Below are 21,996 nucleotides of genomic sequence, written 5' to 3' on the forward strand. Positions count from 1 at the left end.
TAGGGATGGTCTGAGAAAATGTTTTCTGACTTTATTTGGGTTTCCAACCAGAGCATCGTGAGTGAGTTAGCGGGGCTGTTGTCAACTATGGAGTACGTGCAGAAAACTCTCACGGATGAAGAGCTGGCTGATTGGAAGAGGCGGCAACAGATTGCGTGCATTGGAGGCCCCCCCAACATCTGCCTAGATCGCCTAGAAAACTGGTAAAAGATGACAGAGAAGTGCCTCCTTTCTTCCTAGAAAGCTGTGCTATAAAAACATGGTCATAACTGCAGGCTCAGGAGTTGGGTGCCATCTCACAGGTGCAGCTTTCATGTCCTCAAATTAAGTCTGAGAGTTAAAATCTGAAGAGTTTTACTTTATTTGGGCCAAATTTATTTTTTACTTTTATTTTTTTAAATATTTTTATTTTATTTATTTGACACAGAGAGAGAGCCAGAGAGTACAAGTATGGGGAACAGCAGAGGGAGAAGGAGAAGCAGATTCCCTGTAGAGCAGGGAGCCTGATGCAGGGCTCGATCTCAGGACTCTGGGATCATGGCCTGAGCCCAAGGCAGCCACTTAACTTACTGAGCCACCCAGCCACCCCATTTGGGCCATTTTAAAATAAAAATTTGCTTATGTTGCTATATCTTAACTATGTTTTTATTTAATAATTTCTGTATTAGAGAGAGTGAGAGAGTATGTGGAGGGAGGGGCAGAGGAGGAGAGGGAGGAAGGGAGAGAATCTGAAGGAGATCCCACACTGAGTGCAGAGCCCCTTGCCAGTGAGATCATGATCTGAGCCAAAACCAAGAGTTGGTCATCCAACCAACTGAGCTACCCAGTTGCCCCTGTTTTATTTAATATTTTAAATAAAACTTTTGTCTTCGGGATCCCTGGGTGGCTCAGCGGTTTGGTGCCTGCCTTTGACCCAGGGCGCGATCCTGGAGTCCCGGGATCGAGTCCCACATCGGGCTCCCGGCATGGAGCCTGCTTCTCCCTCTAGCTGTGTCTCTGCCTCTCTCTCTCTCTCTCTATCATGAATAAATTAAAAACAAACAAAAAAAAACTTTTGGCTTAACTATGTAGCACAGACCAAAGTTACTCTAATAACCTAAAATGACACATACTGTTTATAAGGGAAACCACTTCATACACAGGAAATTACTAAAGAGAAGAAGAGCCTTTTAAAAACCGATCATTGGGGATCCCTGGGTGGCTCAGCAGTTTAGTGCCTGCCTTTGGCCCAGGGTGTGATCCCGGATTCCTGGGTTTGACTCCCGCATCGGGCTCCTTGCATGGAGCCTGCTTCTCTCTCTGTCTGTGTCTCTGCCTCTCTCTGTGTGTGTCTGTCATGAATAAATAAATAAAATCTTCTAAAATTAAAAAGTAAATAAAAAAAATAAAAACCTCATTCAGGGATAACTGGGTGGCAGTTAAAGATCTGCCTTTAGCTCAGGTCATGATTCTAGGATCTTGGGATCGGGTTCTGCTTTTCCCTCTCCCTCTGCCACTCCCCCTGCTTGTGTTCTCTTTCTCTCTCTATCAAATAAATAAATGAAAACTTTAAAAAATAAAAATAAATAAAAACCAGTTGTTCAGAGATATCTACAGCTAAAATTTCAACGGCCATCCCTCTAGCCATCTGTTATTGAGCATATATCCATAAAGATAGTCATCTCTAGGGGCAACTGAGTGACTTTGTTGGTTAAGCGTCCAACTCTTGATTTTGTTTTAGGTCCTGATCCTCAGGGTCGTAAGTCTGAGCCCCATGTTGGGCTGTGCCTTCAGTATAGAGTCTGCTTGTCCCTCTTTCTCTGGCCCCCACCCCTACCCCCAACGCACATTCTCTCTCTCTCAAATTAATAAGTTAAATCTTTAAAAAAAAGAAAAAAAAGATGGTCATCTCTACATTGTCACATCAGTGGAATCATTCTTTTTTTTTTTAAGTGGAATCATTCTTTATCTGCTCTTTTGCTTTCATTTATGCAGCAGATCTTTAGTGAGCATCCAGATGTGCAAGGCCCAGCAATGTGCATGATGCATGGGCTTGAACTATGAGAAATTTGACATAAAGAGGCACCTAGAGACTTAGAGCATGACATTGGAAATTTAGGATAGCCCTACATGAGAAAGCCTGTTTGTTCATATCCTCACTAACCCTGAATTTTGTTAATTCACTTAAAGCAGTGTTAAGTGTTTTCTGGTCAGGGACCCAGAAAGCTTAAGTTCTGGCAATGGGAGAATGTAAGTGGCAAAAGAGAGTTGGGGAGCCCAGAAATCTCAGCAGCTGTCCTGTTCCTCCTCATGCTCCACACCCCCCCACATCTCTGCCTTCTCTCTTCAAGGTCTTTTAGTGTTTATTAATCATGCGCTTCAACCTCTTCTGTCATGCAAGGGGACACGAAGACCTGTGCTGGCAAAGGGACGTGGCCAGGGTTACACAGATAGTAAGTGACAGAGCTAACTCAAGCCCATCCTCTTGGGATGTCTAATTGCCTACATTTCCCACATTTTGGTACAAGGATGGGTTAGGATAAAGGCAGTACCACATTTCATATTTCATGTTCTCCATACCTGGGTTTGAATGCTTGTCACTTTCTTTCTTTTTTTTTAAGATTTTATTTATTTTAAGAGAGAGGGGGAGAGAGAGAGAGAACTTAATCGAGGGGGAAGGGCAGAGGGAGAGGGAGAAGCAGGCTCCCCACTGAGCAGGAAGCTCCACCCTGGGCTCAATCCCAGGACTCTGAGATCATGACCTGAGCCAAAGACAGATGCTTAACCAACTGAGCTACCCAGGTGCCCTTTCTTGTCACTTTCTGATGATTATTCTATTCCTGCTTTGTAGGGATATAAGTTTTAACACTTCTTCCTCTATGCCAGCTCTCTTTGAAATGTTAAATTTTAGGAAGGAACTGTTAAAACGCAAAATCTCTATTTCTTATTTTTATTTATTTATTTATTTATTTACTTACTTACTTACTTACATAAGCGCTGCACCCAACATGGGGCTTGAACTTATAACCCCGAGATCAGACGGCACATGCTTTACCAACTGGGCCCCCATTTTTTATTTGATATTGCTGAATGATACACTCACAAGTGATAAATGTTACGTTATACCACAATAAAAAAAATCCCCCTTTCTTATCTGAAGGGACTGCATGGTGGTGTTTATATCTGTGGGCTTCCCTTCCCCTTCTCCAGCTCACCAGTGTGCACTCACTTAGTAACTGGTAGCTTTCTCATTTTATTGGCAGGATAACCTCATTAGCAGAGTCACAACTTCAGACCCGCCAACAAATTAAGAAACTGGAGGAGTTACAACAAAAAGTGTCCTATAAAGGGGATCCCATCGTCCAGCACCGGCCAATGCTAGAGGAGAGGATTGTAGAGCTGTTTAGGAACTTAATGAAAAGGTAACTTCGAATTCCGGTTCCTTTCCCTCATCGCTCCCTACCCCACCACCTCCTTTGCTTTGAGGCGTAGAACAAAAACCAGTTCACTGCAGAGTGTGTATGTGGACTGCTGTCCTCTTTGCCTTTCAGTGCCTTTGTGGTTGAGCGGCAGCCCTGCATGCCCATGCATCCTGACCGGCCGTTAGTCATCAAGACTGGCGTCCAGTTCACTACCAAAGTCAGGTGGGCCCCATATTTCCCCTTTTGGTAGATATTTTATTTTTTAAATAAATGTTATTTATTTATTTATTCATGAGAGACACACACAGAGAGGCAGAGACATAGGCAGAGAGAGAAGCAGGATCCATGCAGGGAGCCTGATGTGGGACTTGACCCTGGGACTTATGGGATCATGCCCTAGTCTGAAGGCAGACGCTCAACCACTGAGCCACCCAGGTGTCCCTGGTGGATATTTTATTGAGAGATGTTCTTAGGACGAGAGCTGAGTTGATGGCCAGAGTTTTCCTTCTAGGCCTCACGGGTGGTAGTATAGTGGGTATGGAATTTGCTGGCATAATATCGTATCAATTTGCTTCTTAATTCTCCTGTCAAAAGCTAAGGAATGATTACCTCTTTTTGAGGTTACATGAATATATTCCTACAATTTCAGGCCTATAGTCTTGGGCTATTGTGTCTCCTTCATCCCTGCAACAGAGGCACAATAATGCTGGTTATGTTCTATCCTTGGTGCCTACTTTTCCCTATGAATTTTAGGAGAAAGAGTAAGGTATCGAGATACAGAAGCTAAGAGGCCATAGAGCAGGTGGGTGGTGGGCCTGCAGGGTGGGGTGTGACTTTCACACCCAAGTCAGGACAGGTATATTGGGGTTTGGTCTTCTGCAGTGAAATTTCCCTCTTTAGAAACTGGGTGTTAGGTTTCAGGCTTAACAGAAAGCATACCAGCTGCAGAGCGCGTGTTCCTGTAATAATTTTCATGAAACGACTTTCATTATCCTTTTGTAAATCTCATACAACTTTGTCCAAGTTTGTGGTTTTTACGCTTTCTATCAGTAACAATGGGGCTGAAGGGGTGATACTCAGTGTAAGGTCAAAGATGGCACTAGTAGGAAGAGGAATCTGGGATTGTGTTTTATTCACCTTTTAGAAATGAAGGGTTATGAATTCTGTATTCCTTTGAGTAGGAGTTAGTGGTGGAGCCTATTGACTTGTTTTTAAAACTGATATATTTTTTTCTTTACTCAAAAACTTTCCCTCCCACTTTCTTTTGAAATAGATTGCTGGTCAAATTCCCGGAGTTAAATTATCAGCTTAAAATTAAAGTGTGCATTGACAAGTAAGTACTCTGTATGTTAGCTTTTTTTTTTCTTTTTTCAAATGAGAGACAGAAATGAGAACTTGGATAATTATCATGTGAACTTAGAGGCTTTATCTCCATTTGGGGATCTTCATTTTTTGAATAGAAGTTTTCAAAAGTCTTGCAGTTCATTGTCATTTGCATGCTGAACAAAAAACCACAAAGCTGGTGGTACAGATATGAGTTGTGATTGCTATTGTGACCCTGGGTCCTCCTTTTTCTTTAATTTTTTACCTGCAGACTTTTATTAAAAAGATGTTGATCCTTCTTGAGAAGGTTAATGTGGCATAAGCAAAATGCGTATAGAATTTCTTAAACTCTTGACTTGCTCTTCAAGCTGTATCTTAGATGAGAAAAATAGCCAAACATTGTTTGTTTTTTTTAAAGGATTTATTTATTTATTTGTTTATTTATTTATTTAAAATTATGGTAAAAAATTTAACATAAAATTTACCATTTTAATCATTTATAAGTGTATAGTGTTACATATATTCACATTGTTGTGCAACAGATCTCCAGAACTTCATCTTGCAACATGGAAACTTTCCAACCATTAAATAACAAATTCCCGTTTCCCTGTCCTCCCAGCCCCTAGCAACCACCATTCCACTTTCAAAAAAAATTTTTAATGAATAAAGATAAATGGGAGTGGTGTAGGAAGATGCCTTGCCAGATATTAAAATGTATCACAAAGTTTCAGTTACTAAATGAGTGTGTTACTAGGGCAGGAATAAATTGATTGATCATTAAAACAAAACCTTATGTCCAGAAATAGACTTCATATTTATAGAAAGAATTAATATACATTTAAAATAATATCTCAAATCACTGAGTAAAGGATGGATTATTCAGGAATTAATTATGGGAAAACCTGATACTGAGGGGGAGGGGGAGGATTTGAATGATAAATTAATGTTTTACTTTTTGTTGTCCATCAGATGTATTTATATGTTTAATGATCTTAAAAGCATAGGTGAATGTGTAATATAATGATGGTAAAATCGCAAAATGGTGAGACCGCTTTGGAAAAGACTTTGGCAGTTTCCTACGAAGTTAAACATGTACCTACCCTGTGAGCTTACTGTTCTATTCGGTATTAACCCAAGAGAAGTGAAAGCATATGTCCACACAAAGGGCTATACACAAATGTCCGTTAATAGGTGAATGAATTTTAAAAATGATAATTGAAAAAATAGGTGAATGAATAAACAGTTTGTGGCATATGTATAAACATACACTAACCATACCACTGGAGCTTCATGATTTGTGGTATATCTATAAATGGAATATCATTTACCGATAAAGAGGAATGAGCTACTGACAATTGCAACACATAAGAAATCTCAAAGTAATTACACTTGAATGAAATAAGCCAAACCAAGAAAAGTGTACATACTTTGGTTTCCATTTCTATATAATTCTAGAAATGCAAATGAATCTATAGTGATTGAAAATAGATCAGTGGTTACCTGGGGACAGGTGGATGGAGTGTGGGATTTGGGAATGGATTACAAATGGACTTGGGGAAACTTTGGTGATGATGGATATGTTCAATATCTTGTTTAGGCTGATGATTTCACAGGTATTTATAGCACGTATAGATATGTCAGACCTTATCCAAATACATTTTCAATAGTGCACTTTATTATTCATCATTTATGTATCAAAGCTGTAATACAAAAAGTTTTTTTTTTCTAAAAAGGAAATCTAAGGGTGCCTGGGTGGCTCAGTCAGTTAAGCTTCTACCTTCAGATTGGATCATGATCCCGGGGTCCTGGGATCAAGCCCCATGTGGGGCCCCTTGCTCAGCAGAGGGTCTGCTTTCCATCTGCCTGCTTGTGTTCTCTCTCTCTCTCTCTCTCTCTCTCTCTCTCTGTTAAATAAATGATTAAAATATATTTTTAATAAAATAAAAAGGAGATCTAGGTTGAAAATGAGGGGAATTTCCTGGTAAAAGGACTGTTAAGTTTTAAAATGTGATATAGGGAAAGATACCTTCTAAATGGTTTAAAATTTGATCCATTTTATTTATTTATTTGTTTGTTTGTTTGTTTATTTGAGAGAATGAGCAAAAGAGAGTGACAGAGAGTACAAGCAGGGGGAGCAGCAGAGGGAGAGGGAGAAGCAAACTCAATCCTAGCAGGGCTCAATCCCAGGACCCTGGAATCATGACCTGAGCCGAAGGCAGATACTTAACCAACTGAGCCACTCAGGCACCCCAAAATTTGATCAGTTTTAATCTGTAAGCCCACATGAAATGTTTTATTTAATAAATGTATAGATATATTAGTACATACATAGCAATGGATAAGCACTTTTAAAACTACTAAAATAACAAAAAGAAGAAAGGGAAAAAAAGAAGGAAAAGACTGAAAAATGTGACTATATAAAAAAATATAGGGACGCCTGAGTGGCTTAGCGTTTGCGCATCTACCTTTAGCTCAGGGTGTAATTCCGGAGACCCAGAATTGAGTCCTACATGGGGCTCCCTGCATGGAGCCTGTTTCTCCCTCTGCCCGTGTCTCTGCCTCTCTCTGTGTGTGTCTCTCATGAATAAATAAATAAAATCTTAAAAAAAAAACCCTATATATTCAAACACATAGAGCTGAAAGATGGTGGATGTAGTGGGAGGACTATTTCCAGCTAACATGAAATGGGATGATCTGAGTTGTGGGTAATAGTAAACCTTTACAGAAAACCCAGTGTGGCTTAATTAATAAGGAAATTTGCAGCCCAGTGTAACTGGAAATGCAGAGTTAGGGCAAGTTCCTGACGGTGAGATTAGTGACTCACTTATGTCACCCAGGACCCAGAAACTTCCGTCTGCCTTCTCTGCCATCATAAGTATCACCAGCTTTGTAAGGTTCCCTTCTGAGTTGCAGTATGGTTGCTTGTAGTAGTTAAGAATCCATGCTTCCTTGCTCATGTTCAGTTGAAGCTATGGAAAGTAAATCCACCCTGGGTTGTAATTCCTTCCCAGTCTACATGAGACAGGGTAGGTACGTCCTCACCCCAGGACCACTGCACTGTAGACATGCTGTGATCTGATGTGCTTAATGATCAGGATCCCCTGGAAGTGGGGATGGCAAGGATACTTGAGCAGAACCAAGGGTCTATTGCGAAGGAGGAGTTGACGCCGGGTAGGTATGTAGAGGGTTGTATTTCATATATATGAAATGTAGTTGAATTGTTTACAGAAATTCCTGGGAGAACAGTGATTTTTCCAGCAAAGTAAATTATAGGTATTCAAAGTAGACTTTTTGAAGAAACACGGAGCCAGTTTTATTAACACCAGTTTATATTCTTAACAGAGACTCTGGGGATGTCGCAGCTCTCAGAGGGTAAGTTCAGCCCAGAGGCTTCCTTTTGATCTATTTAATCTAACTCTGTCCTCTGGCTACTTAGTCACCTATGTGGTTGGTTTTTCTCCTGTGATTCAGATCTCGGAAATTTAACATTCTGGGCACAAACACAAAAGTGATGAACATGGAAGAGTCCAACAACGGCAGCCTGTCGGCAGAATTCAAACACCTGGTATGAGGCAGAAGCCTGGATCCTGGTCTCCAAGGGCCTCTGGCAGAGGGAGAGGGTGGTAGTGGAGAGCCTCACATGACTCAGGTGCTCTGCTTTTCTTACAGACCCTGAGAGAGCAAAGATGTGGTAACGGGGGCCGAGCCAACTGTGATGTAAGTTTTCTTGGGAATGAAAGCCAACTGGGAGGGTTTTCTTTGATGGAAAGACAACAGGTGCCTTCTTATTGCCCAGAATTGGAGATACTGACCCATGGTGAAGCTGTAGTCATACAGAAAAATCATCACAGGTCAAAATGACATAGTCAGAAGTCACATCTGCTATGGAGTTCTCCAGCTTAGAGCATTTCCTTGAGTGTCTCAGGAGTTGGCGGGAGTTGGCTCATCTTTAAGGAGTGGAAAGTCCCTGGCTGACTTACCCACACCCATTTAATAGAAAAGAAGCTTTCCACCTTGCCTGGGGCTTTCCAAATTCCCCTTCCAACTTCTGCCAGCGGAGGCTGCTTGGCTCCATTTTTTAGTGACCTGTTTTTATCACTGAGGTGGCATAGAAGGTTGTAATAGATCAGAGTTAAACATCTAAGAAAAAGCAAAAGAATCAAACTGGTCCCCCTATTTCTCTTATTGTCTTCCTCCCTTGGATTCAGGTTATTGGATTCTTAGTGTCAAGAATAAACTTTTAAAAAAAGAAATAGGTAAATGTGACCAGGAACTAGTTTTTAATCTTTTTAAAAGATTGTGACACCCTGTTCTTTTTCTTTTCTTTTTTTTTAATATTTTATTTATTTATTTGAGAGAGAGAGAGAGAGAGGCAGAGACACAGGTAGAGGGAGAAGCAGGCTCCATGCAGGGAGCCCGACGTGGGACTCGATCCTGGGTTTCCAGGATCACACCCCAGGCTGTAGGTGGCGCTAAACCGCTGCGCCACCGGGGCTGCCCCCCTGTTCTTTTTCTGATGTTTATGCCCTGGGCCATTTTTCCCTCCTCTCTAAAATATAGAAGACCTTAAAAAAAAAAAGTGAATTTATAGTACTTGACTATAAAGAGTGATCTATGTGCAACAACATAGAACAATGTATGTGGCATATTTGTTTAGAAAAAGCAAGATGCAGGCACCTGGCTGGCTCAGTGGGTAGAGCATGAAACTCTTGATCTCAGGATTGTGAGTTCAAGCCCCACACTGGGTGTGGAACCCACTTAAAAGAAAAAAAGAAAAAACAAGATGCAAGATAATTTGAGTAGTATATTGGTGTATCTGTTTAAAAAGTATGCTATACTTTTTTTTGTCTATTCATGTGTGCATCACAAAGTTCTCAAGGAACTTTGTATATTGAACAGTGTTTATGTATTTATAATGCTGTTAGTATCCAAGACTACTGTATAATATCTCTGCAATATCTGCATTTTTACACTGCATGTATATTATTTTTATAGTGTAAAAAAGTGTTTTAAAAATGAATTGGAAAAAAATGAATTGGAATTGTGTTTCTGAGAATTCACTGGAAGTCTTAGTGAAAATTAGGTTTCTATATTGCTGGTGGGAATATAAATTGTCACTTCAGAAAACAATTTGGCATTATAACAAATGAACATACCCTATAAACCAGCAATGCCACTCCCAGGGTGTTTTGTTTTTTTTTTTTTTTTAGATTTTTTTAGATTTTATTTATTTATTCATGAGAGACAGAGAGAGGCAGAGATACAGGCAGAGGGAGAAGCAGGCTCCACGCAGGGAGCCCAATGCAGGACTCGATCCCAGGACTCCAGGATCACGCCCAGGGCCAAAGGCAGGCGCTAAACCGCTGAGCCACCCAGGGATCCCCCAGGGTTTAACAATAGAGAAATCTTTGCACATATGTACTAGAAGACATGTACGAGATGTCACAGCAGCCTGATGGCAGGTCCTAAATATAAACCATCATCACCACTAGAGTAGCTAAAGGATTTGCGGTAGAGCCAGATGGTGAAATACTGTTTAGCTATGAAAATGAATTACCAGCATATTCACACAACCATGGACACAAAAAGTGAGGCATGCAAAAGTGAGTCACTAACACATAGAATGTTTCCATATGTAGAAGATTCACAAACATCTAAAACTAAACAATGTATACATTATGTAGAAATATAAATATGGTAAAGCCATAAAGAAAAGCTAGGAAAAAGGGGCTCCTGGGTGGCTTACTTGGTTAAGCATCTGCCTTTGGCTCAGGTCATGATCCCAGGGAACTGGAATCTAGCCATGGGTCAGGTTCCCCACTCAGTGGGTAGCCTGCTTCTTTCTCCCTCTCCCCCTGCTCATGCTTTCTGTCTCACTTCCTCATTCTGTCTCTCAAATAAAAAAAATTTTTGAAAGGAAGGAAGGAAGGTAGGCAGACAGGCAAAGCAAAGCAAAGCTAAGCTAGGAAATGATAAACCCCAAAGACAAAATAGAAGTTACATCTAAGGGAGGAGGGACAAGGATGGGAAGTGCACCCTGGGAATCTCAGTAGTAATGATCTTTTCCTTAAACTGGATCATGGGTACAGGTGTGCATTGTTTTGTCTTGTTTTTTTTTTTAAGATTTATTCATTTATGATAGAGAGAGAGAGAGGTAGAGACACAGGAGGAGGGAGAAGCAGGCTCCATGCCTCGGAGCCCGACGTGGGACTCGATCCCAGGACTCCAGGATGGCGCCCTGGGCCAAAAGCAGGCGCTAAACCGCTGAGCCACCCAAGGATCCCCTGCATTGTTTTGTTATTCTTTGTGCCTTGCCCATCTTATAAATAACCTATTGGATCTGTACCATTATAAAAAAAAAACCTGTAAAAGATGAGGTTGAAGGGATGCCTGGGTGGCTCAGTGGTTGAGTGTCTGCCTTTGGCTCAGGTCATGATCCTGGGGTCCTGGGATGGAGTCCCACATCGGGCTCCCCGCAGGGAGCCTGCTTCTCCTTCTGCCTATGTCTCTCTCTCTCTCTCTCTCTCTCTCTCTCTCTCGCTCTCGCTCTGTGTCTCTCATGAAAAAATTAATAAAATCTTTTTTTTTTTTTTAATAAAATCTTTAAAAAACAAAAAAGATGAGGTTGAAGATCATAGCACTTAGAGTTGAAGGGCATATGTACTGAGAGTGGTCTCCCTGGCTGCGTGTCCATGGCCTCCTGGTGGATTACCCTTCATGGTACAGTGTGGCTGTGGCATGTCACTCTCCTCAGCTGTGGCTGTTAGTATCCAGGACTGTTCTCTCTGAGGAAGGGTGTATGTCCTTCTTGTTATTGTAGGCCTCCCTGATTGTCACTGAGGAGCTACACCTGATCACCTTTGAGACGGAGGTGTATCACCAAGGCCTCAAGATTGACCTTGAGGTGAGTTTTGCTGCAGAGTCGGGACAGGGCTGTCTGCAGGGATGATTCAGGACAAGAACTTGTAGTTAGCATTTTTTTCTACAGAAGGTAGAGTGATGATGACTCTTTGCTCAGCACTGTGTTTGTTTTCACTTGTTTTTCTCCAAAAACTCCAGAGTATACCAGTAAAGTTTTGCGTGGGTGCTTAGAAGATGCACAGTTGACCATCAAACAACACAGGTGTTAGGGGCACCAACCCCCTGCCCAGTTGAAAATCTGTGTAACTTTTGACTACCCCCCAAACTTAACTATTAGTAGCCTGTTGCTGACTGGAAGCCTTACTGATAACATAGTCTATTAACACACATTTTGTATGTTTTATATATTCCTATGATAATGTAAGCTGGAGAAAAAATAATATTGCTAAGAAAATCATAAGAGAAAATACATTTACAGCACTGTACTCTATCAAATAAACCAAATCATCCACGTGTAAGTGGACTTACGTAGTTCAAAGCCATGTTGTTCAAGGGTCAGCTATAAAGTCAGCTTTCAGCAAACCTGATATGAAAATCTGCATTTAAAAATTATAGTTGACTTTATAAAGTTTGAGCAAAACAGTCTTTAGACTTAAGCCAATGTCTTTAGGATACAGGAAACCATGGCATTTGCATTCTGTTTTACCAACTTTCTTGATTTTAAGTTCAAGATATACCCGAAGAAAGCTTTGTCTTTGACTACTGGGACCTCTCTGTTTAACGGGTAAATGTAGCTTCAGTTCTCAGAGAATGCCTTCCAGGTTTTCTAAATGTAGAATCTGTGGACTGTGAGTCTGACTTTGAGAAAGTCTGATTTTCAAGTTCCTAATTATGTCCTGTGGCCCATGTTTGGCATTCTTTCCACTCTTGGTGTTGAGCTGACTCAGCCACACTCCTCCCCAAAAGTTGACAGTAGGTGTGGTTCACAGCACATCCTTTTATTCCCAAACATGCAGTTATGGCTAAAGAGATGTTCAAAACTGTGAGGGCCCTCCCCAATTCATTCTCCATTTTCTCCACAGACCCACTCCTTGCCAGTTGTGGTGATCTCCAATATCTGTCAGATGCCAAATGCCTGGGCATCAATCCTGTGGTATAACATGCTGACCAGCAACCCCAAGGTGGGTGCCCATCCTCTGGAAACCATTGTTGTGGTCCCTCGTGTAGGTCATCAGGCGCCGCTGTCTCATCCCAATGAGCAAATGTGTCATTTTGAACAGAACGTGAACTTTTTCACCAAGCCCCCGATTGGAACCTGGGATCAAGTGGCTGAGGTGCTGAGCTGGCAGTTCTCCTCCACCACAAAGCGAGGACTGAGCATCGAGCAGTTGACTACGCTGGCAGAGAAACTCTTAGGTTAGCATTTTCCCTCTTTTCCCTGCTTCCCTCCTCAGAGAAGGAATCTGGCCCATGGGGCTATTCATTCAGGAAAATTTGCTGAGCAAAGCACTGTGCTGGGGTCAGAAAACATGTGCTCCAGCAGCTTTGGGGGGCGAGTGGAAGGATGCAGGGGCAGCTTGCCTCGTGGTTGTCATTTCTGAGGTAAGAGGCAGATTTCTTTTCTCTTAGTGGCTGGACTCCTCACCCCTTTCAGAGCACAGCTTCGTCTAACCTTAGGAAGATATATTTTTTTAAATTTTTATTTATTTATGATAGTCACATAGAATGAGAGAGAGAGAGGCAGAGACACAGGCAGAGGGAGAAGCAGGCTCCATGCACCGGGAGCCCGACGCGGGATTCGATCCCAGGTCTCCAGGATCGCGCCCTGGGCCAAAGGCAGGCGCCAAACCGCTGCGCCACCCAGGGATCCCAGGAAGATATTTTTTAAGTGCATGTTAGAAGGTGGAGATGAAAGCTTGATATCCGGGATCCCTGGGTGGCGCAGTGGTTTAGCGCCTGCCTTTGGCCCAGGGCGTGATCCTGGAGACCCCGGATCAAATCCCACGTCGGGCTCCTGGTGCATGGAGCCTGCTTCTCCCTCTGCCTGTGTCTCTGCCTCTCTCTCTCTCTCTCTCTATCATAAATAAATAAAAATTAAAAAAAAAAAAAAGAAAGCTTGACATCCATGTCTGTTTCTTCAATAAGCTGGAGGCTTGTTTTTTATGTTTTTCTCCTGAAAAAAATTTCATGCACTATTTTACATGCTACCTGGACTATAAGTAGCTTTATCCTGTGCTGTCCCCAAATTTGCCCCTCTAATTCTGTCAGCTTATTACCGTGTGCTGCTGGTCCCCTGTCCACCACACAAGACCAAGAAGAGGTGGTGTGTGAGTAGCAGGGAGAGACTTGGTATGTCATCCACCACCTCTGCGAGGCTAAACAACCCCTTAGGTGATCAAATGATGGGGTTTTGTGAGGGTGTATGTGAGTGTACGCACGTATGTGCACATACATGCCCTCTACTGTAGGGACCTGCAAACACATGAAAGCCGATGGTTGCTCGGCCCATTGTGGGACAGATGTGTATGAATGTTTGTTCTGTTACAATCCTAAGATCTTGATTCAAAGCTGAAAATTACACTGTTTTATTTGTTCTTTTCCTTCAGGACCTGGTGTGAACTACTCAGGGTGTCAGATTACGTGGGCTAAATTTTGCAAAGTAAGCTACTTTATTAAATCCTTATGGATTGGGAGTGGGAGTGAATGCACACCTGTGAGGTTGTCCTGGATGGCACTGGGCTTGAAGACTCATGGTCTGGAGGCCAGTAGGACCTACTTGAGGGGAGATGGGCCTGGGGATTTTGGTGGCATGGTGCCCCTGGGAAGGAAAAGACTGGAAGGGTAGACTTGGCTTTCCCATTATTCTTTTCTTTAGGAAAACATGGCTGGCAAAGGCTTCTCCTTCTGGGTTTGGCTAGACAATATCATTGACCTCGTGAAAAAGTATATCCTGGCTCTTTGGAATGAAGGGTAGGTTGAAACTTTTGTGTCTGGTGGAGTGCACATGTGTAACAAGTCACTTGCTCCCTCAGCAGGCTGGTGGTGGGACCCTATCAGCTCACATCTGGTTGCTCTTCTTTGGCTCCAGGTACATAATGGGTTTTATCAGTAAGGAGCGGGAGCGGGCCATCCTGAGCACAAAGCCCCCAGGCACCTTCCTGCTACGGTTCAGTGAAAGCAGCAAAGAAGGAGGTGTCACCTTCACTTGGGTAGAGAAGGACATCAGCGGTAAGTTTGACTCTCACCCACCCCACCTGGTGGCAGTTGCCTCCACCGCCATGGTTACTACTAGTTTCAAGCACCTACTGCCCCCTAGTGGGCAGAGGTGGCTTCGCACTCCCCTGCCATGGACTTGTAAAACACTTCAGTGACTTCTTTTCTCCAAATTCTTTCAACTGGAGGATTGTTTGCCAGTTTTGTTTTGTTTGCTCCAGGGGCTAATATTTGCCTAGCAGTTTAAATCTCATTCTTCATCTCCTTGCTTACCTACCCTGTTAATATATCTCACACGAGTAGTTATTCAGGTATATTGCCTACCACCCAACTGGGTAGTCTCTCCAGAAGCCAACTGAACATTTCCACAGTGCCAGGTTACTGAACAGGATATTCAGGGCTCCGGAGCTAGGTTGGCATAAGTCTTTCCCTTTCAAGGAAAAATAAATCAGGTTGTTTTCTCTGAGATTACCTGGCCATAGGTTCCCTTATCTTCCCTTACAATATCCCATGACAGGTAAGACCCAGATTCAGTCGGTGGAACCATATACCAAGCAACAGCTGAACAACATGTCGTTTGCTGAAATCATCATGGGCTATAAGATCATGGATGCTACCAACATCCTGGTGTCTCCACTGGTCTATCTCTACCCCGACATTCCTAAGGAAGAGGCGTTTGGAAAGTACTGTCGACCAGAGAGCCAGGAACATCCTGAAGCCGACCCAGGTAGTTGTTGATTTTCCGAGGCTGGCATTTAATTCTGGGAAAAGTGGGAAATTGCAGGATCCCAGGTGTACAAACAGGTAAATGCCCAAAGAGCCTGGTGATCTTTATTCCTCTTTGTGGGAAAGAACTTTGTAATGAGTGATTTTTTGGTGGGGTGGCTGATGGGGTTGGAGAGAGGAGTCAGAGTCACTTGTCTCTGCCCCACAGGGAACCTGCCAGACTAAAGGGAGAAATAAGCACATACACACCCAAACATCTAAATTGCCACCAAGAAAGAGTGAGAGTGAGGACAGGACTCTTTAGTAACAGGATGTCCAGCCAGCACCACACTTCTTACACAGTAGCTGCTGGAAGGTTTGCGACTCAGACTTGAGTCTAGTGTATTTCCTTTTCCCCATCACTGAACAATGTGAGCAGTGTCGAGTGGGATGGAGAAAAGCTTTCTGGAGGAAATGAGTGTTAGCAGCACTGAAACGTGGTTTATGGTTTGTAAGCAGAGGCAGCGGGGGAGTGGTGATTGAAGGGGAGCCTATAACCGGTGGGAGGGTGCAGGATGGGATGCAGAGTGATTGAAATAAGTGGTTGTGTAATGTGCAAGAGCACGGGTGTTTCTGTAAGTCTGTAGACATTGTTCCACAATAAGCTTGTAAGGGTTAGTGTTGTCATCAGTGCGGAGGGAGGGCCCTGCTAGTCTGTCCCATCCGAATTTGCTTCTTTGGCTCCCAGGGTTCTTCTCCATCCATATCCTGATGGGGAATCTATGATTTGCCATTCTTTGTTTTTATTTCACTTCCCTTAATCAGAGAGCCTTCTGGGGGCTCCTTAAAGTCATCCTTTGAGGGTAGCTTCCCTACCCCAGTTGCTTCTGGAAAAACTGTTTTTATGTAAGGACCTCAAGCACGCACACACCCACCTTTTCCTAGGAATCCCCTCTGAGGAATTTCTTGGGATGGGGGAAGACTGGGACTTGGAAGAGGGAATTTGAGTTACTTGATAATTGGCTTCCCTCTTTCCTCTGCTCTAGTGCTGGGTTTTGTTCATACTATAGGGGAGCTAACTCTCACTTCCTGTCTGCTACTTATCTTGCTTTGCAGCCGTGCTTCAGTTGGGAGATCTGTTTATCAGCCTCGACACACTACTCTTTGTTCCTTTTGCAGAGGACATTTAGGTCCAAGTGCTGATCCTTTGGCTCATTTTGCTCTCATGATCCAAGTTCCCAATCTGAGGCCATGCCCTCCATTATCATCAGCCATCCTGCGTGACCGGGAGGCAAGGTCCTTTCCTGCCTATAGTCACCGGTGTTTTCTCAGGGGCAAGACCCCAGGCATGAGAAAGGAACCAATTACTTGAGTGCTCTGCCCAGCTCCTGGGGAGGCGAGTGTAGGCAGTGGGCACTGGGGGGCTTGGTGTGGTGGGAGCATGATGAGGGGATTGGCCCAGTGCTACGGGAGTGCCTGCATTAAAGTGGGAGTCCTCTGGAAGATGGATCTGTGCCCATTTCCTCTTGTTTTCCATTATGAAAATATTTTTGGCCCCAGGGATAGATCATCTTCCCAGGTCTCTTCTTTCCTCCTTACTTCTCCACCAGACCCCTCAATGGCTTGAAGGAGAAAGTCCTCGCTTAGAAACAAAAGCCCCCTTACCTTACAAATTGGATGAAGTATGTTGACAACTTTGTTGTCAACCTTGTACGCAGCCATAGCTCCGCTTCGAGTCTGGGCTCTCCTCTGTTTCTGGTCTTGCTGAATCTCAGGCCGAGGCTCATTTTCTCTGCTATCTGATCACTGAGGAACTAAATCCTTTTCTGTCAGGGATGTCAGCTCCCCTCAGGGTCTATGCCACAGTGGATTTATGACACCAGAACCCTGCCTGGGTAGTGTCTTTGGATTCTGCACCATGTGAATCTATTTCTTGGCCCCAGATAACCTTGGAAGGCAGTCTAGTGACTCCCTGACAATGGCTTTTCTCAGATTGTCAGCATACTTTCTGCCTCCTTAGTCTCTCTGTAAACCACAAGCTTTACAGTTGTGCTGCTCTTGGCCCACCCCACACCTACTCCACCCCTGCCTCACACCTCCTAAGTGATTTGCTCACCTGAATCCCTCAGATTTCATGCCAGTGTCTCCAAGCTCCTTGACCTCTTGGTGTAAAGATTTAGCACCTAAATTCATTTATTCCAGTCCTCACATTTCTAACTACGGAATAAGAATTATAAATGACCGGGGCGCCTGGGTGGTTCTTGTCAGTTAAGCGTCTGCCTTTGGCTCAGGTCATGATCCCAGGGTCCTGGGATCAAGCCTCGCATTAGGTTCTGCTCAGTGGGGAGTCTGCTTCTCCCTTTCCCTCTGCCTATTTATGCACACATGCATACGCACTCTCTCTGTCAAATAAAATCTTTAAAAGATAAATTATAAATGACAGAGATGGGCACCTCCCTTTTCCCCTCCCTTTTAGAGGAGAAAGTGCTTTGCCCTGGATGTCTTAGCTGTGGAAGACATAAAGAGGCCCCCTGTCTTCAGCCCAGAGTGGATGGTACTGCCACACCAGGCAGGCTCCCTTAAGAGAGAGGCTGCTTTTTGTGTGATTTCACTATCCAAATGGGGAGTTACTAATATAGCTCATCTGAAAAGTAGTAGAGGCAGATGGATGCCCATTAGGAATGAAAGGTGTGACTCTGGGCCTCTCCGAACAGCACGAGCAATTTCCCCATTCTCTTCAAGACTTGGCGACTTTGGCATCTGAGCAGGCCTGTGGTATCAGAGCCCAGACAGCATAGGCTCCAATCCCACCTGCAGAGACGTTATCTAAAAGACTCAGCCAGGCCAGAACACAGTCCTCAGATCACATGCAGGCAGGTCAGTGCTCACATCGTCTAGGGAAAGAATGAACGCAAGGTTCTAGGCCCAGGTGGGACCAGGGTGTGCTGAAAAGTCTCTGCAGGTCAGGAAGGCTTTATGGAAAAAGTTCACCTGCCAAGCTGCAAGCTCCTCGCTGGAACCCCAAGTCATACAGGGTGGTGGGTGGGCAGCCCTGAGGGGAGATGGGGTTCAAAACAACCTCTGCTCCAGGATGAGGTGAGATGCATGTCAGCCAGCGCCGTGAGGCAGCCGGCTTCCTCCTGCCCTCTACCCACAGTGGGGTCGCAATTAGTAAGTCCCACTTCTCTTCTTCCCAGGTGCTGCCCCATACCTGAAGACCAAGTTTATCTGTGTGACACCGTAAGTGGCTTCCCTTCTCAATTTGGCCTTCATTTCTGGTGTCCTCAGTTATCCTGGGAGTAGGACACTGGGTGAGAGCTACCCTGTGAAGGGCCCGAATGCCCTGGGCTCTGTGTAGTACTCAAAGTGACCTTGCGTGTTTAAAAAGCTTGAGCTTTTATTTTTCTGTTGGAGACCAGAGTTTGATGGCTTGTGTGTGTGTGTTTTGTTCTTTTTTTTTTTTCTCCATTGTGTCTTGTCAACCCGGCCCTTTCCCCTCCTGCTGCTCCCCATTTCCTACAGAACGACGTGCAGCAATACCATTGACCTGCCGATGTCCCCCCGCACTTTAGATTCATTGATGCAGTTTGGAAATAATGGTGAAGGTGCTGAGCCCTCAGCAGGAGGGCAGTTCGGTGAGTGTTTGGTGACAGACTTGGGCCTTAGGAGGGAAGTCTGTCCCCTTTGTGTGGCCAGCCAGCCCAGAGCTGGCCCCCGATGCACTGGTAGAAAGAGGCTGTACAGCAACACTTTCCCTTAGAAACCAAATGCGCACCATGCCTGTGAGTGCGAATTTTCTAGTAGCAACATGGGAAATAGCAATAAGAAACAAGTGAGGTTAACGTCAATAATATCTTTTCTGTAACCCAATAAATCCCCAATACTAGCATCTTAACACATAACAAAAAGTTAATGAGGTTTTTTGAGGGTGTACTAAATCTTTGAAACCTGCTGGGTGTTTTACAGCAACGACCCATCTCGATTGGCACTAGCCACATTTTGATCTTCAGTAGCCACCTGTGGCTCCAGGCTGCCCCATTGAACAGGACAGCTTTAGATCTTCTTTACACATGGACAGTGAGGAACAAGTTAAGGGATGAAGGGGACTGAGCCCTTCCAGAAGATAAGACCCTGTAGGGAGGAGAGTCCATCTGGATTATCGGGCCCCATCTTGGCCATAAGGGGCAAGGACACTGGATGGTTGTGGTGGCAGTGGTGGCCAAGCCTCAGGAGTGTGCCCCACCAGCTGTTGGGCTCAGGCATCTGAACGAGCTCTCCTGGTCTGTCCCCCCAGAGACCCTCACGTTCGACATGGAGTTGACCTCGGAGTGCGCTACCTCCCCGATGTGAGGAGCGGCGGGCTGAGGCTGCAGAGATTGGACGGAGGCACCTACCTGTGTTCCATCACCCCTTACACAGCCAACCCCCAGATCGTCTGAAACTCCTCTAACTTTGTGCTTCCAGATTTTTTTTTTCAAATCTCCTTCTTCTGCTATCTTTGAGCAATCTGGGCACTTTTAAAAAATAGAGAAATGAGTGAATGTGGGTGATACGCTTTTACCTAAATGCAAATAAGAATGTGTTCTCAGAGACTGTGATCGGGGGATGTGGAAGAGGTGGCAAGTGGGAGAAAAAGGAAATGTTCTGGTCTTTTCTTGCTCCCCCGCCCTCCTTTCTCGGCAGCTTTGTGTTGTCGTTAGACAAGTGCCTCCTGGTGCTCGTGCATCCCTCTGCCTGTCTCTGTAAGCTAATGCCTCTAGCTACATTACTCCCGGCATTGCACTTTTAACCTTGCTAACATCCAAATAGAAGATAGGACTTTCACAGCCCCTATAGGTTTCTTTTTAAATTAAAAAAAAAAATTAAAGGGCAAAAAACACTGTATCAGCATAGCCTTTTCTGTATTTAAGACAAGTCAGTAGCCTTCTTGGTGCTTTAGGCATTCAGCTTTCTTCAGGCTGATAATTTATAGAAATCCTGAAATGGGCTTCAGATCCAACCCTTAAAAGACATCTGAAGCTGTGGCTTGGCCTTTGGTTTTGAAATAGGAAGGTTGAAGGACAACCTGAACCTAGACCTTTTTTTTAATAAACAAAGTTTTTTTTTGTTGTTGTTTTCCCCTTTACTGTGTTGGCCTATCAGTTGGTAAGGCTGGGCAGAGGACCCCACCCCATCTCCCTGGACTTCCGCTCCTGTTCCAGAGCCTGGGTCTTGCCTCTGGGTGCCTTATAAGGGATGGAGTGATCCTTCCTTCCTCCCTGTCCACCTGACCCCCCCCCCCCACTCCTCGTGTAGGGCTCCTTCCAGTGTCTAAAGGTCCCTTGTCCTGTTTGCTTTGGGAATCCTGGAATGAGAAGGTGAGAGTTACAGGTTGACCACCACAGACTGTGGGGCCCCAGCCAAGGGTCTAATTGAGCTCAGGGAATACGGTTCTTATCCCGGTTTCTTGGTGATTTCCCGAGGCACCTCTAATCACTTCTTCACTTGGTTAACCCAGGGGCAAAGGCTGACTGATAAACTCGAGGTCTATCCCTTGTGTGAGGGAGTGTATACCCTGGCCTCCCCCCAGTGCTGGTGACTGTCTCCTCCCCTCTGGGGCCTCCCAGATGAGGCACAGCAACTCCCGTTTACTGTGCATTTCAGAACACTGAGCGGTCTCCAATATTCAGGCCTCCTCTGACCCAGAGGCCTGACTAGATTGTGTGGTCCGGGACCACCTTATCTGGGTTGGTCAGAGTTTCTGTGCTGTTTGTTTTGCCCACACTCACCAGGTTCAGAACTAAAGGGAATGAGGACCTTCTCTCCAAGACAAACAGGGGTTGCACTTGGCCATCCCTGTCCTTCAGCCTAGAAACAGTTGGTAGGTAGTACAGAGCTCTCCCTTCTCCAGCAACTCTTCACAATAAGCTTAACTCAGAAACTGAGAGAAGATTTAGATTAGAGGGACCTGGGGCAAGGATCCCGGCTTCTCTGGAGCAGATATTATAAAGCTCATGGCTTTGAGGTAGCATGTGTATCTGGTTTAAACTCTGAGTGTAGCAAAAGTTCTGAGAGGCTTCGAGACTTGTTCTGACCCCTTCCCTCCAAGCATCGAGCCCTCCAGGACCTGCCCACCTTCTCTCCACCGTCTCCCCCGCCCACCCCCAGCCCAGCTGAAGGGTTCCCATAGATGGCTCCACCTACCTGCACAGTGGTTTGTGCGCTGCTGTCCTGGTCACCGCATCAAATTCCAATGTATACTTCATAGTGTAAAAATTTATATTATTGTGGGGTTTTGTTTTTGTATATTGCTGTATCTACTTTAACTTCCAGAAATAAAAGTTATATAGGAACCGTCTGCGGGTGTGGCAGCTCTGTGTCTGGCTGCTGGAGATGCTCCCCCTCACTCCACCCCCTTCAGCTCGGAGGGGGCCTTACCCCCAGGCGGAGCCTGGGTCCTGACAGCAGTTGAGTGCCCCTGGCTGCTGGTCACTGTAGCCCACCTCTGGGGCCC

The 21,996-nt window shown here is 44.5% G+C and overlaps 1 protein-coding gene across 4 annotated transcripts in view; it reads left to right on the forward strand.

Annotated features, from left to right (window-relative positions):
• Positions 1 to 21,840, forward strand: part of STAT3 (signal transducer and activator of transcription 3) — a 74,746-nt gene extending 52,906 nt beyond the window's left edge. Inside the window, exons 8-24 of one of the 4 annotated variants that reach the window (XM_055320255.1) lie at positions 52 to 203; positions 3,243 to 3,401; positions 3,531 to 3,623; positions 4,675 to 4,734; positions 8,067 to 8,096; positions 8,196 to 8,289; positions 8,394 to 8,441; positions 11,545 to 11,628; positions 12,668 to 12,766; positions 12,866 to 13,001; positions 14,192 to 14,244; positions 14,461 to 14,555; positions 14,674 to 14,813; positions 15,316 to 15,528; positions 18,701 to 18,743; positions 19,026 to 19,138; positions 19,798 to 21,840. In XM_055320255.1, the coding sequence (XP_055176230.1) occupies positions 52 to 203; positions 3,243 to 3,401; positions 3,531 to 3,623; positions 4,675 to 4,734; positions 8,067 to 8,096; positions 8,196 to 8,289; positions 8,394 to 8,441; positions 11,545 to 11,628; positions 12,668 to 12,766; positions 12,866 to 13,001; positions 14,192 to 14,244; positions 14,461 to 14,555; positions 14,674 to 14,813; positions 15,316 to 15,528; positions 18,701 to 18,743; positions 19,026 to 19,138; positions 19,798 to 19,853 (1,668 nt within the window). In that variant the 3' untranslated portion in view covers positions 19,854 to 21,840. The remainder of the gene's footprint in view (positions 1 to 51; positions 204 to 3,242; positions 3,402 to 3,530; positions 3,624 to 4,674; positions 4,735 to 8,066; positions 8,097 to 8,195; positions 8,290 to 8,393; positions 8,442 to 11,544; positions 11,629 to 12,667; positions 12,767 to 12,865; positions 13,002 to 14,191; positions 14,245 to 14,460; positions 14,556 to 14,673; positions 14,814 to 15,315; positions 15,529 to 18,700; positions 18,744 to 19,025; positions 19,139 to 19,797) is intronic. The other 3 variants (XM_055320275.1, XM_055320265.1, XM_055320283.1) reach the window with 3 other exon arrangements.
• Positions 21,841 to 21,996: the final 156 nt, after the last annotated feature.

This window comes from Nyctereutes procyonoides, unplaced genomic scaffold, assembly GCF_905146905.1.
Source record: "Nyctereutes procyonoides isolate TBG_1078 unplaced genomic scaffold, NYPRO_anot_genome, whole genome shotgun sequence".
In the NCBI taxonomy this organism is placed as follows: Eukaryota; Metazoa; Chordata; class Mammalia; order Carnivora; family Canidae; genus Nyctereutes; species Nyctereutes procyonoides.